At 40.4% G+C, this 9,668-nt stretch overlaps 1 protein-coding gene across 1 annotated transcript in view; it reads left to right on the top strand.

Annotated features, from left to right (window-relative positions):
* Positions 1-1,252: 1,252 nt before the first annotated feature.
* The window catches only part of PALLD (palladin, cytoskeletal associated protein), a 450,487-nt gene continuing 442,071 nt past the window's right edge, over positions 1,253-9,668 (top strand). Inside the window, exon 1 of the mRNA XM_004388882.2 lies at positions 1,253-2,378. Coding sequence (XP_004388939.1) covers positions 1,465-2,378 — 914 coding nt within the window. The 5' untranslated portion in view covers positions 1,253-1,464. The remainder of the gene's footprint in view (positions 2,379-9,668) is intronic.

Below are 9,668 nucleotides of genomic sequence, written 5' to 3'. Positions count from 1 at the left end.
TGCTCCACTTCCTCCCTTTACCGCCCCACATGACTTTAGCTCCTTGAAGACAAGGACGTTGTCAGTCTGGATCAAGAGTCAGCAAACTTTAGCCCATGGGCCAAATCTAGCACATTGCCTGGTTTTGTATGGCCTGCAACCAAAGAATACTTTTTACATTTTTAAGGAGTTACAAAAAATTCCAAGGAAGAATAATATTTTTGACATAGAAATAATATATCAAATTCAAATTTAAGCGTTCATAAATTTCTATTGGCACACAGCCGTGTTCCTTCATTTCCATATTGTCTATGCCTACAAGGGCAAAGTCGAGTAGTCCAGACAGAGACTAAACTCCAAAATATTTGCTATCTGGCCCTTTAGAGAAAAGCTTGCCGACCTCTAGTTTAGAACACAGCTGTATCCCCAGCACCTGAAACATTGTCGGTGAGCGACAGTATGTCAGATTAATTGTTGAATGAGCGACAACTATGTCAGATTAATTGTTGAATGAATGAATATAAACGAGCATAGCTGGACACAAGAAAAGAGTCAGATGATAAAGTTTCAAATATTTCATTGAAAATAAAAAATGAAAACCAAATTATTTAGGGCCAAACCAAAACCAAACCCAATGCCATCAAGTCAATGCCGACTCATGGTGACCCCACAGGATTTCCAAGGCTGTCAATCTCTACAGAAGCAGACTACCGTGTTTTTCTCCCATGCAGCCCTGCCACTGGTGGTTTCCAACTGTCAACCTTTCGGTTAGCAGTCAACTGCTTTAACAATTACGCCACCAGGGCTCCTTGGTTTAGGGGCAGATGAGCAGAATCAAACTGACTAAAAATATCAATATAATACTCTAACATTCAATGAAGCTAGAACTTTAATAAGGAAGAACGTAGAAAGGGAAACAGGAGACTCTGGGAAGTGCATGAGAATCCCCTACGTCACTCACCGTGCCTACTACACATGTTGTCTTGAATTAGCAACCCTGGTAGGTAAGGTAAAGCGATCGACTGCTAACCAAAAAGTTGACAGTTCAAAATCACCAGCAGCTCCGTGGGAGAAAGATGTGGCAGTCTGCTTCCACAGAGATTTACAACCTCATAAACCCTGTGGGGTGGCTATGAATTGGAATCGACTCGGGGGCAGTGGGTTTTCTTGGTGGGTTAGTAAGGTACTTGATCTTCACTAACAGGGCATTTATTAAATTAAAAGTGAAAATTGTACCTACTTCATCTTGATGCTTCTTCCAACTTATACATTAGAGAAAAATGATAATAAGAAGTATACTTGTTCACTTTAATGCTTCTCTTCACTTAGAGGAGATTGTGATAAAAAAATTTTTAAAAAAACTCCTTTACCACTAACAGCAGTTCCATCTATGCTGTCTTTCAGAACACGAGAAGAAAGCTGATTTTCAGTGCCTCTGGCCTTCCTGTCGAAAGCAGACAAAGAGTGTATGAAGACTGCTCAGATATGTCAGAGACTTCCTCCCATGATTCTTTCTACGATTCCCTGTCAGACGTGCAGGAAGAAGGCAAGAATGCTGACTTCTTCCCCGAGCTATCTGCTTTTCTCAGCCAGGAAGAGATAAACAAGAGTCTTGACCTGGCCCGGAGAGCTATAGCCAACTCTCAAACGGAAGATTTTGACTCGGAAAAGGAGGTCTCACAGATTTTCAACACCTCTCCTGTCAGCCTCTGTGAAAATCCTTCCCATCAGGAGGCCAAGCTGGGTGAGCAGACCTCCTCAGGAAGACCCCAGGAGACCAGGCCAACACCTGCCCAGCCTCTGGCAGAAGAACAAACTCAGAGTATCTCTTCACCTGTTTCAAAGAGGAAACCTGCCTCATCACCCCTGCTTGCCAGGCCCAGCTACATCCGGAGCCTCCGAAAGGCTGAAAAACGGGGTGGAAAAACTCCAAACACCACCGTAAAGCCCAAACCAAGGTATCAAGGTAAGACTGGCCCGCAGAGCCAGCTGTGTGACAAGGCAGCTAATTTCATTGAAGAGCTGACGTCCATATTTAGAGAAGCTGCAAAGCCGAGAAACAGAAGCCCAAATGGGGAGTCCTCATCACCAGACAGTGGGTACCTGTCTCCTAAAACCCAGCCGTCGGCCCTGATGAGTGCCTCAGCCAGCCATAGCCCCACAGAAGACCAACAGGAGTCAGAAACAGAGGTGAAGGTGCCCGAGGCCAGGCACTGCTACCAGGCCCACCAGGACCGGGCCGTGCCACGCAGTAGCGTCTCTCACCCACCACCCCAGAGTGCACTCCACTGCCCGTCCGCGCCTCGATTCATCCAAAAGCTGAGGAGCCAGGAAGTGGCAGAAGGAAGCAGAGTTTATTTGGAGTGCAGAGTCACTGGAAACCCAACTCCTCGAGTCAGGTAAGAATCTGGTGCTGTGAACATCTAATGATTGGTGTTGACTTTGGGTTTTATTTTGATGTGGGTGGAGATAAGTTTTCAGGTTATAGTCAGCCCTTCTAGAACCTGAGGTAAAGTGTTACCAAGTAGTTACAAGGCAAAAAGCATCCCAGAATCACAAACAGTGGTCCTGTTAACGTGTTCCCCCCAGTACATCTGTTGTCATGGCGGATCTGTGCTAACTCAGAGGGAAGGCGCAGAGGAGAACAAACAGCAAACTGGTTGCGATAGAGGATTATGGAAATAATAGGCACCAGGGAAATTTAACATGTGAAATTGATTTATGGAAAGCACTGTGAAAATGTGTATATGTTTGAGCATGAGCCGCTGATGATGGTTGAAAGTGTCTAAACTAGAAAAATCCCGTTTGTCTGGCAGTACAACTAAAAGGTGTGCAGAGGCCAACCGCAAGGTTACTCCCCAAATAAATCATCTGGTCTAAGACGTAGGCTCCATTGACACGCATTCGGTAAAGCTAGACACGCCCACATGTCTCCAGTGCGATGTTACCAAAGAAGGCAGAACTTCTCTAATGAAGAAAACAGACTTGATGAACCATACTGGGTGCCGAAGGTCTGTTATTCATGCACAGGCCCGGCTGCTGGCGCAAGAATACAGCAGAAAATAGCAATGAGATGAGTGGGCAGAGTTAGCGGGAGTCAACAAACATACTACCATGTTACGTCCATTATCATTTCTATAAATTCGTCCTCCTTCATTGTAGGATTTTCCTGGGCGAAAAGGTTAAAGGGAGGGACCCTGAAATCAGACACCATCTTTTAGCCATGGTGTCTCCTTAGGCGAGTTCCTTCACCTCTCTGTGACTCAGTTTCTTCTTTTGCGGAATGGAAATTATAATAGTGCCGACGCCTTTTTGTTTTATGAAAATTGAATGAAATAATGTGTGTAAAAAACGAAACGGCGCCTTGCACATAAGAAATCTTCCAATAGTGTCGGCTCTCACCTTTATTATTTCTCATTTCTTAATTTCACACGACCAAGTGAAAATAACGTTTCAAAATTAGGATTATACTACAAAAAATAAGCCATTCAATCATTTGTTTTAAAAGTTTTGCTTTTATTAATAAAGAACACTTAACCTAAATTGGGAATGCTGGTGACGTAGTGGTTAAGAGCTACGGCTGCTAACCAAAAGGTCGGCAGTTCGAATCCACCAGGCACTCCTTGGAAATCCTATGGAGCAGTTCTCCTCTGTCCTTTAGGGTTGCTGTGAGTCAGAAACGACTCGACGGCAACGGGTTTTTTGTTTTACCTAAATTACATAAATAAAAAAACTAAATTCAAAGCTGTGAACTTTGGCACTGGTAAAGCAGACATCATTGGTTAAAAAATCGCAACACTGGTAGTTTCGTATTAACTTAGTATAACGTATAACGTGAATCATGAACTTTATTATACCTCTCACCTTACGTACTTTTCTCGTGGTGCTTTTTTAGCTGGACAGATTATTGCTTGCAAACATGAAGTAAGCATTAGCGTTACTGGCTGTAAAGTTACATAACTAGAGGCGCCATTTTTTTTTCCCCCAACCGATTTGTTCAACAAATTCACCTTGAGCCATTTTTTTACGGTAATTGTACTTTTTATTTTCTGCCAGAACTGACACCAGAGGGCAGTAAAAACTTCCTAATGCGATCATTTGCTTAAATAGTCTAAACTCTGCATTTATATGTCTTTTCCACAGAAGAAAATTTTCTTTATTGTTTTCCCTATGAGCGAAATAAAATTGAGTCATTCTGTCAGATTTTATGAAAAATTTTTAGATTGCCAGTAATCTTGGGGACAAATAATTTTCTTCATGTAGAAATACCTATCATTCAAAACAGTGCCACAGGTTTTCAAGCTCCATATGGCTCCGCCTATATTTGCCTACAAAATAAGCCCCCTTCCGGGTGGCTTACAGTCACAAGTAAGTATATCTTAACTTTTTAAAAATGGCAAAAAGCAGTCTACTTAGAATCAAAGGAATACGTCAGGTGAGCAGACCATAAATACTGGATTAAAGTTAACATTTTCACAAGAAGGTACAAGAGTAAGTAAATTCAGTTAACTGTCAATTCTAGGGGCCGTAAAATTCATGCTTTGCTTTTTTTGGGGGGGGCATTAATTTAATTATTGGTATAATGTTATTAACTAGCTTTCTTGTGGTGTCTCCAGTCTACCGAAGTCCATGCCCAATGTTCATCCGTCATTACAAACTGTGACTTTCTGGAGTCATAAAGGCTTTGATGGGAATGCTCCGTTGTTTAGAGTTTGTCGGTCACCACTGTTGTTACCTTTTGAGTTTTTGTTTTGAGAAGGAGAGTGTAGATGTGCATTGGGTTTTCTTAATTGCTCTTCCAAAGATCTTGATCTTCTATGCTATTTATTTATTAGCGCACCAAATGCTAAGAACATTGAGTTCTTTTGACCACATGAGACAATCAACAGTCTAAAGAGACAAATCCTTCTTTGAAAGGAATTTTATATAAGGAAGGAAACTGTGAATAAAGAGTTCCCTGTCCTGGGGCATTTACACTTGACTCAGGCTGGGTCAGTCCACGGGAGCCAGGACCCAGAGGTTAGGCAGATCTATTGATTGGCAGGCCACGTCCTAAGGTCCCAGAAGCAGGTGACAGAACTCGTGGAGAGGCAAAAGGATGTCAGAGGAAGATGGAGCAAGAAATAAAGAGGCCCATAGACAGCTGGCTGGTAAGTGCAGAGACATTCGGTGCTGGGGAGTTGTCGCTGTACTGGGAGATGAGTGAAGTGTGATGCAAAGGAGCCTGACAGTTGGCCAATGGAAGTCTAGGCTTACTTAAAAGGGATGCTCCACAGGAAAATAGGGCACCAGGGATCAGGACCCAGATACAGGGACTGGGGCATGGGGAGAAAACCCTACCCTTCAAGAGTTTAGGCAAGTAAAAGATAGAACCATTGATTCAAAAAGTGCAAAAAAACAGAGCAGGAGAGAGAGCCTCAGGCCTGATTAGATAACATGTTAGTGACTAAGCTTGTGCTAGGTCCAGGATAGGGAAATAAATTGTTGGACTGAGTGCTGGACTGCTAAGCTGCTGGCCTGGTCTTCCTTAAATTTGGCCTAAATAGAAACCAATTGGTCCAAGAACCTGGCTATAATGAAACATACAAATGTAGATGAAGTGATTCTAGCTAACGGGAGGATTGAGGGAAACAATGGGATGGAAGCCAGCCAGTCACTTGAAGGCATTTCTACTTTATACACAATCACTTCACCCACATTGTACAAATACCAGTTATAACCACAAATAGCACTGGAAAAACTCAGTTTTTCTCCTTTACTCTTGCACAGTTCCAACAAAACCTCAACAAGAGAGAAAAAAGCTGATGGAAGAAAAGTTCGGGTGTAATAATTGAGGTTATATAGAATTCAGGCATGCAAATGATATGCAAATTAATTTAGCAACTTGAGTTATTACATTAAGCAAAAACAAATCAGAATTTATATATTTTTCTGATTGCTTAACGTTTCACAATCTCGTGTCCTAGTTCAGAATTTACACTGCTTACTTTCCCTGTTCTCTCCTGTCTCAAATTTCTGAGTTAGTGAAAAATCCATGAACAATTTTAGTTTAAAATTACCTTTAAGATTATAAAAATTAAGCCTTATGTTTTCACTTATTCTTTCAAAATACTTCATTATGACAATCACATGTTAAATCATTTAAATATAAGAACACTGAGATAAAGTCTGGAATGATTTGCCTAGTACTAGATAAATAATTGGAGCTCTGGTGGCAAAGTGGTTAAGAGCTTGGCTGCTAACCAAAAGGTCAGCAGTTCGAATCCACCAGCTGCTCCTTGGAAACCCTATAGGGCAGTTCTACTCTGTCCTGTAGAGTCACTGTTAGTCAGAATCAACTCGACGGCAACGTTTTTTTTTTTAAAAAAAATAATTAGGAATAGAGACTGAACTATAACTCAAATCATCTGATTTCTGTCCGTGTATTTCAGTGGTTAATGACTGTAATTGCTAATTTACTAATTGTGTGTAGTTTACCAACAAGCTTCAGAAATGGAAGGAGTGGAATTTCCACATTTAAAAAAAAATTCTAGCGGGCTTGGAGTTCATATCCCAAATAGCTTCAAAGAAAATGACAGCCTGATAATGTCAACAATATATTTTCTACGTGAAAAAAAGGCTGTGTTATCCTTTATGGTTATTATTCCCTTTGTTTCAGTAGGTTAATGCTGGTCAATTAACATAGTCAAAATGCTTTAAAATCTGGGCTTTTCTCCAGCAAACATTACAAACAAGACAAACTATTCACGATTTATGAATCACGGCCCAAGTGTATCTCCATATTCAGATTAAACTGTGAGGTAAATGTGTACCTAATCAAAAGAAAAAGACAAAAAAACACTTTGAAACACCCATTCATTGCAGTGAAACTGGAATCCAGCAATAGTCCAAGCATGTACTTCAATATTCTAAGTAGGGTTACTCGTATCTGATCATAAGATGCCTATTCAAACCAAACCAAACCAAACCCATTGCCGTCGAGGCAATTCCAACTCATAGGGATCCTATAGGACAGAGTAGAACTGCCCCATAGGGTTTCCAAGGAGCAGCTGGTGGATTTGAACTGCTGACCTTTCGGTTAGCAGCCAAACCCTTAACCGCTGCACCACCAGGGCCCCAAGATGCCTATTAGGTAATCATTATTATCCTAGTAAATTTCAACTATATGTTAAGGTGTAACACCTTAACATAAAGAAAACAAAAGTCCTTACAACTGGACCAATAAGCAACAATATGATAAATGGAGAAAATCTGGAAGTTGTCGAAGATTTCATTTTATTTGGATCCACAATCAACTCTCATGGAAGCGGCCGTCAAGAAATCAAATGACGTATTGCATTGGGCAAATTTACTGCAAAAGGCCCCTTTAAAGTGTTAAAAGGCAAAGATGTCACCTTGAGGACTAAGGTGTGCCTGACCCAAGCTATGGTATTTTCAATTGCCTCATATGCATGTGAAAGCTAGACAATGAGTAAGGAATTCTGAAGAAAAATTGGTGCCTTTGAATTACGGTGTTGGCCAAGAATATTGACTATACCACTGCCAGAAGAACGAACAAATCTGTCTCGGAAGAAGTACAGCCAGACTGCTCCTTAGAAGTGAGGCTGGTGACTTCAACTCACATATTTTGGACGCGTTATCAGGAGGGACCAGTCCCTGGAGGATGTCGTGCTTGATAAAGCAGAGGATCAGCAAAAAAGAGATAGATTGACACAGTGGTTGCAATAATAGTCTCAAATATGACATGATTGTGATGATGGTGTGGGACCGGGCAGTGTTTCATTCTGTTGCGCATGGGGTCACTATGAGTCAGAACCAACTCGACAGCACCTAACAACAACAATAAAGTTTTAACTAATACATGTAATTAAAGTAATTAAATCCTTTCTGTTTATGATCAAGCCCAGCACTACCTCCAGTTAGTTTAAATTTCTGAGACTTTGATCATCAAAAGCCAAAATAAGATTAGCCATATCAAGTCTCTGCAATCTCATCTATTGAAATTCCCGATTCTTCAAAAGATTATACAAATATATACGATGTACCAACTAAGCCAGCTATTCATTTTGTCATTCATTTTTAAGGATATCAATATACGGTATATACCATTTGCTGACCTCTTTGGTTTTGGAAACCAGGACAACATTACCAATAACCTGTAGGTTATGAAAACATGGCACTTGTAAAGTTAAGATCCAGATGGCTTAGGCCAGGAGTATTGCTATTGAAAAAGAATACAATCAACAGTGAGATATCAGATGGTAACATCAGATTATCAACAGGAAAAATTCTGACAAGTGTTGTCACTGCACTACAAAATGTAATTTGGTACAAATAATTTGGAGAACAGTTTGTGGTCCATAATAAAATTTAAGATGTCCATACCCTAAATCATTATGTACTATCCAGTTGCCTACTTGACATCTAGACTTGGATATCTTAGAGGCATAGCAAATTTAGCATGTCCAAAACTGAGCTTGTGATTCTTCTTCCCCTGCCAAAAAATCCTTCTCTCTCCAAATCTTCCCCATGTCCACAAATGACAATCCTTCTTCCAGCTGTTCAAGGAAAAAAATCTTGGAATCATCCTTGACTCCTCTTTTTCTCATACCCCACATCCAATCAATTCAACAAATCCTGAAGATAAAATACGGAAAAGAGTGCTGTTTCAGCTTTCGGTGTGTAATAAGACTATAAAAACGTGCGTGGAAATGACAAACACCAAATTCCAGATAGGAATACCTTAGAGATAAACAAGAATGTGATTGTTAAGGGGGACACAGAGGATTGCAACTGTGTTTGTGATGTTTTATAACTTAAGATGGGTGATAGAGTCACAGGTGTACAATATATTATTTTTCACACTTGATATTGAAAAATATTGATATTTTATTTTAATCCATCACAATTATATATTGATAAGTTCAGCAGCAACATTTCTAATGAATGACATAATTGACTTCATAGAAATCACCCAGAAAATGCGCTGGTGTTAAGAACTGTAAATTGAATAGTTTGGCTCTTAGTCCTTTGCAGTTAGGAGTTCCTCAGTTTTCTGGGTTGTTTTAGGTATATTTTAGTTTTTAAAAATGTTTTTGTTTGGAATTCATGATGTTTCAATGGAATATTTTATGCATTCAATCTTGTCCCAAAGATCTTTTACGATGTAGGCTACTCAGTTTATTAGAGTTCCTGGGTGATGTAAATGGTTAATGCACTCAGCTGCTAACCGAAAGGTTGGAGTCCACCTAGAGGTGCTTCAAAAGAAAGGCCTGGTGATCTACTTCCAAAAAAATCTGCCATTGAATACCCTACAAAGTGCAGGTCTACTCTGACACACGTGGTCTCAAGTCAGAATCGACTAGACAACCACTGGTTTACTCAGTTTATTGGATGCCCGTTGTCACGTGCCATCAAATTGATTCCAACTCATAGTGACCTATATGACAAAGTAGAACTTCCCCTGTTCACAGGATGCAAAATTTGTGTATGAGTCTTCTCATTCTTAAGAAAAAATCTACAGAAAAATGGCACTCTAGGCAGAAGCACCACGCCTTCCCTCCACAGCAAAGATCTGAAAAACTAAGCCGAACAGAGAAAACAACAATCCTGAAACCCTAAAACATCAAATGAAGAGATAAAGAACTCAGCCAAGCACCAAATGGAGTGAGAAAACTGACAGAGAATGG

The sequence above is a fragment of the Trichechus manatus genome, unplaced genomic scaffold, assembly GCF_000243295.1.
Source record: "Trichechus manatus latirostris isolate Lorelei unplaced genomic scaffold, TriManLat1.0 scaffold00220, whole genome shotgun sequence".
Lineage (NCBI taxonomy): Eukaryota > Metazoa > Chordata > Mammalia > Sirenia > Trichechidae > Trichechus > Trichechus manatus.
The sequence above is the reverse complement of the archived record's forward strand: the minus strand, read 5'-3'. Positions and strand labels throughout refer to the sequence as shown.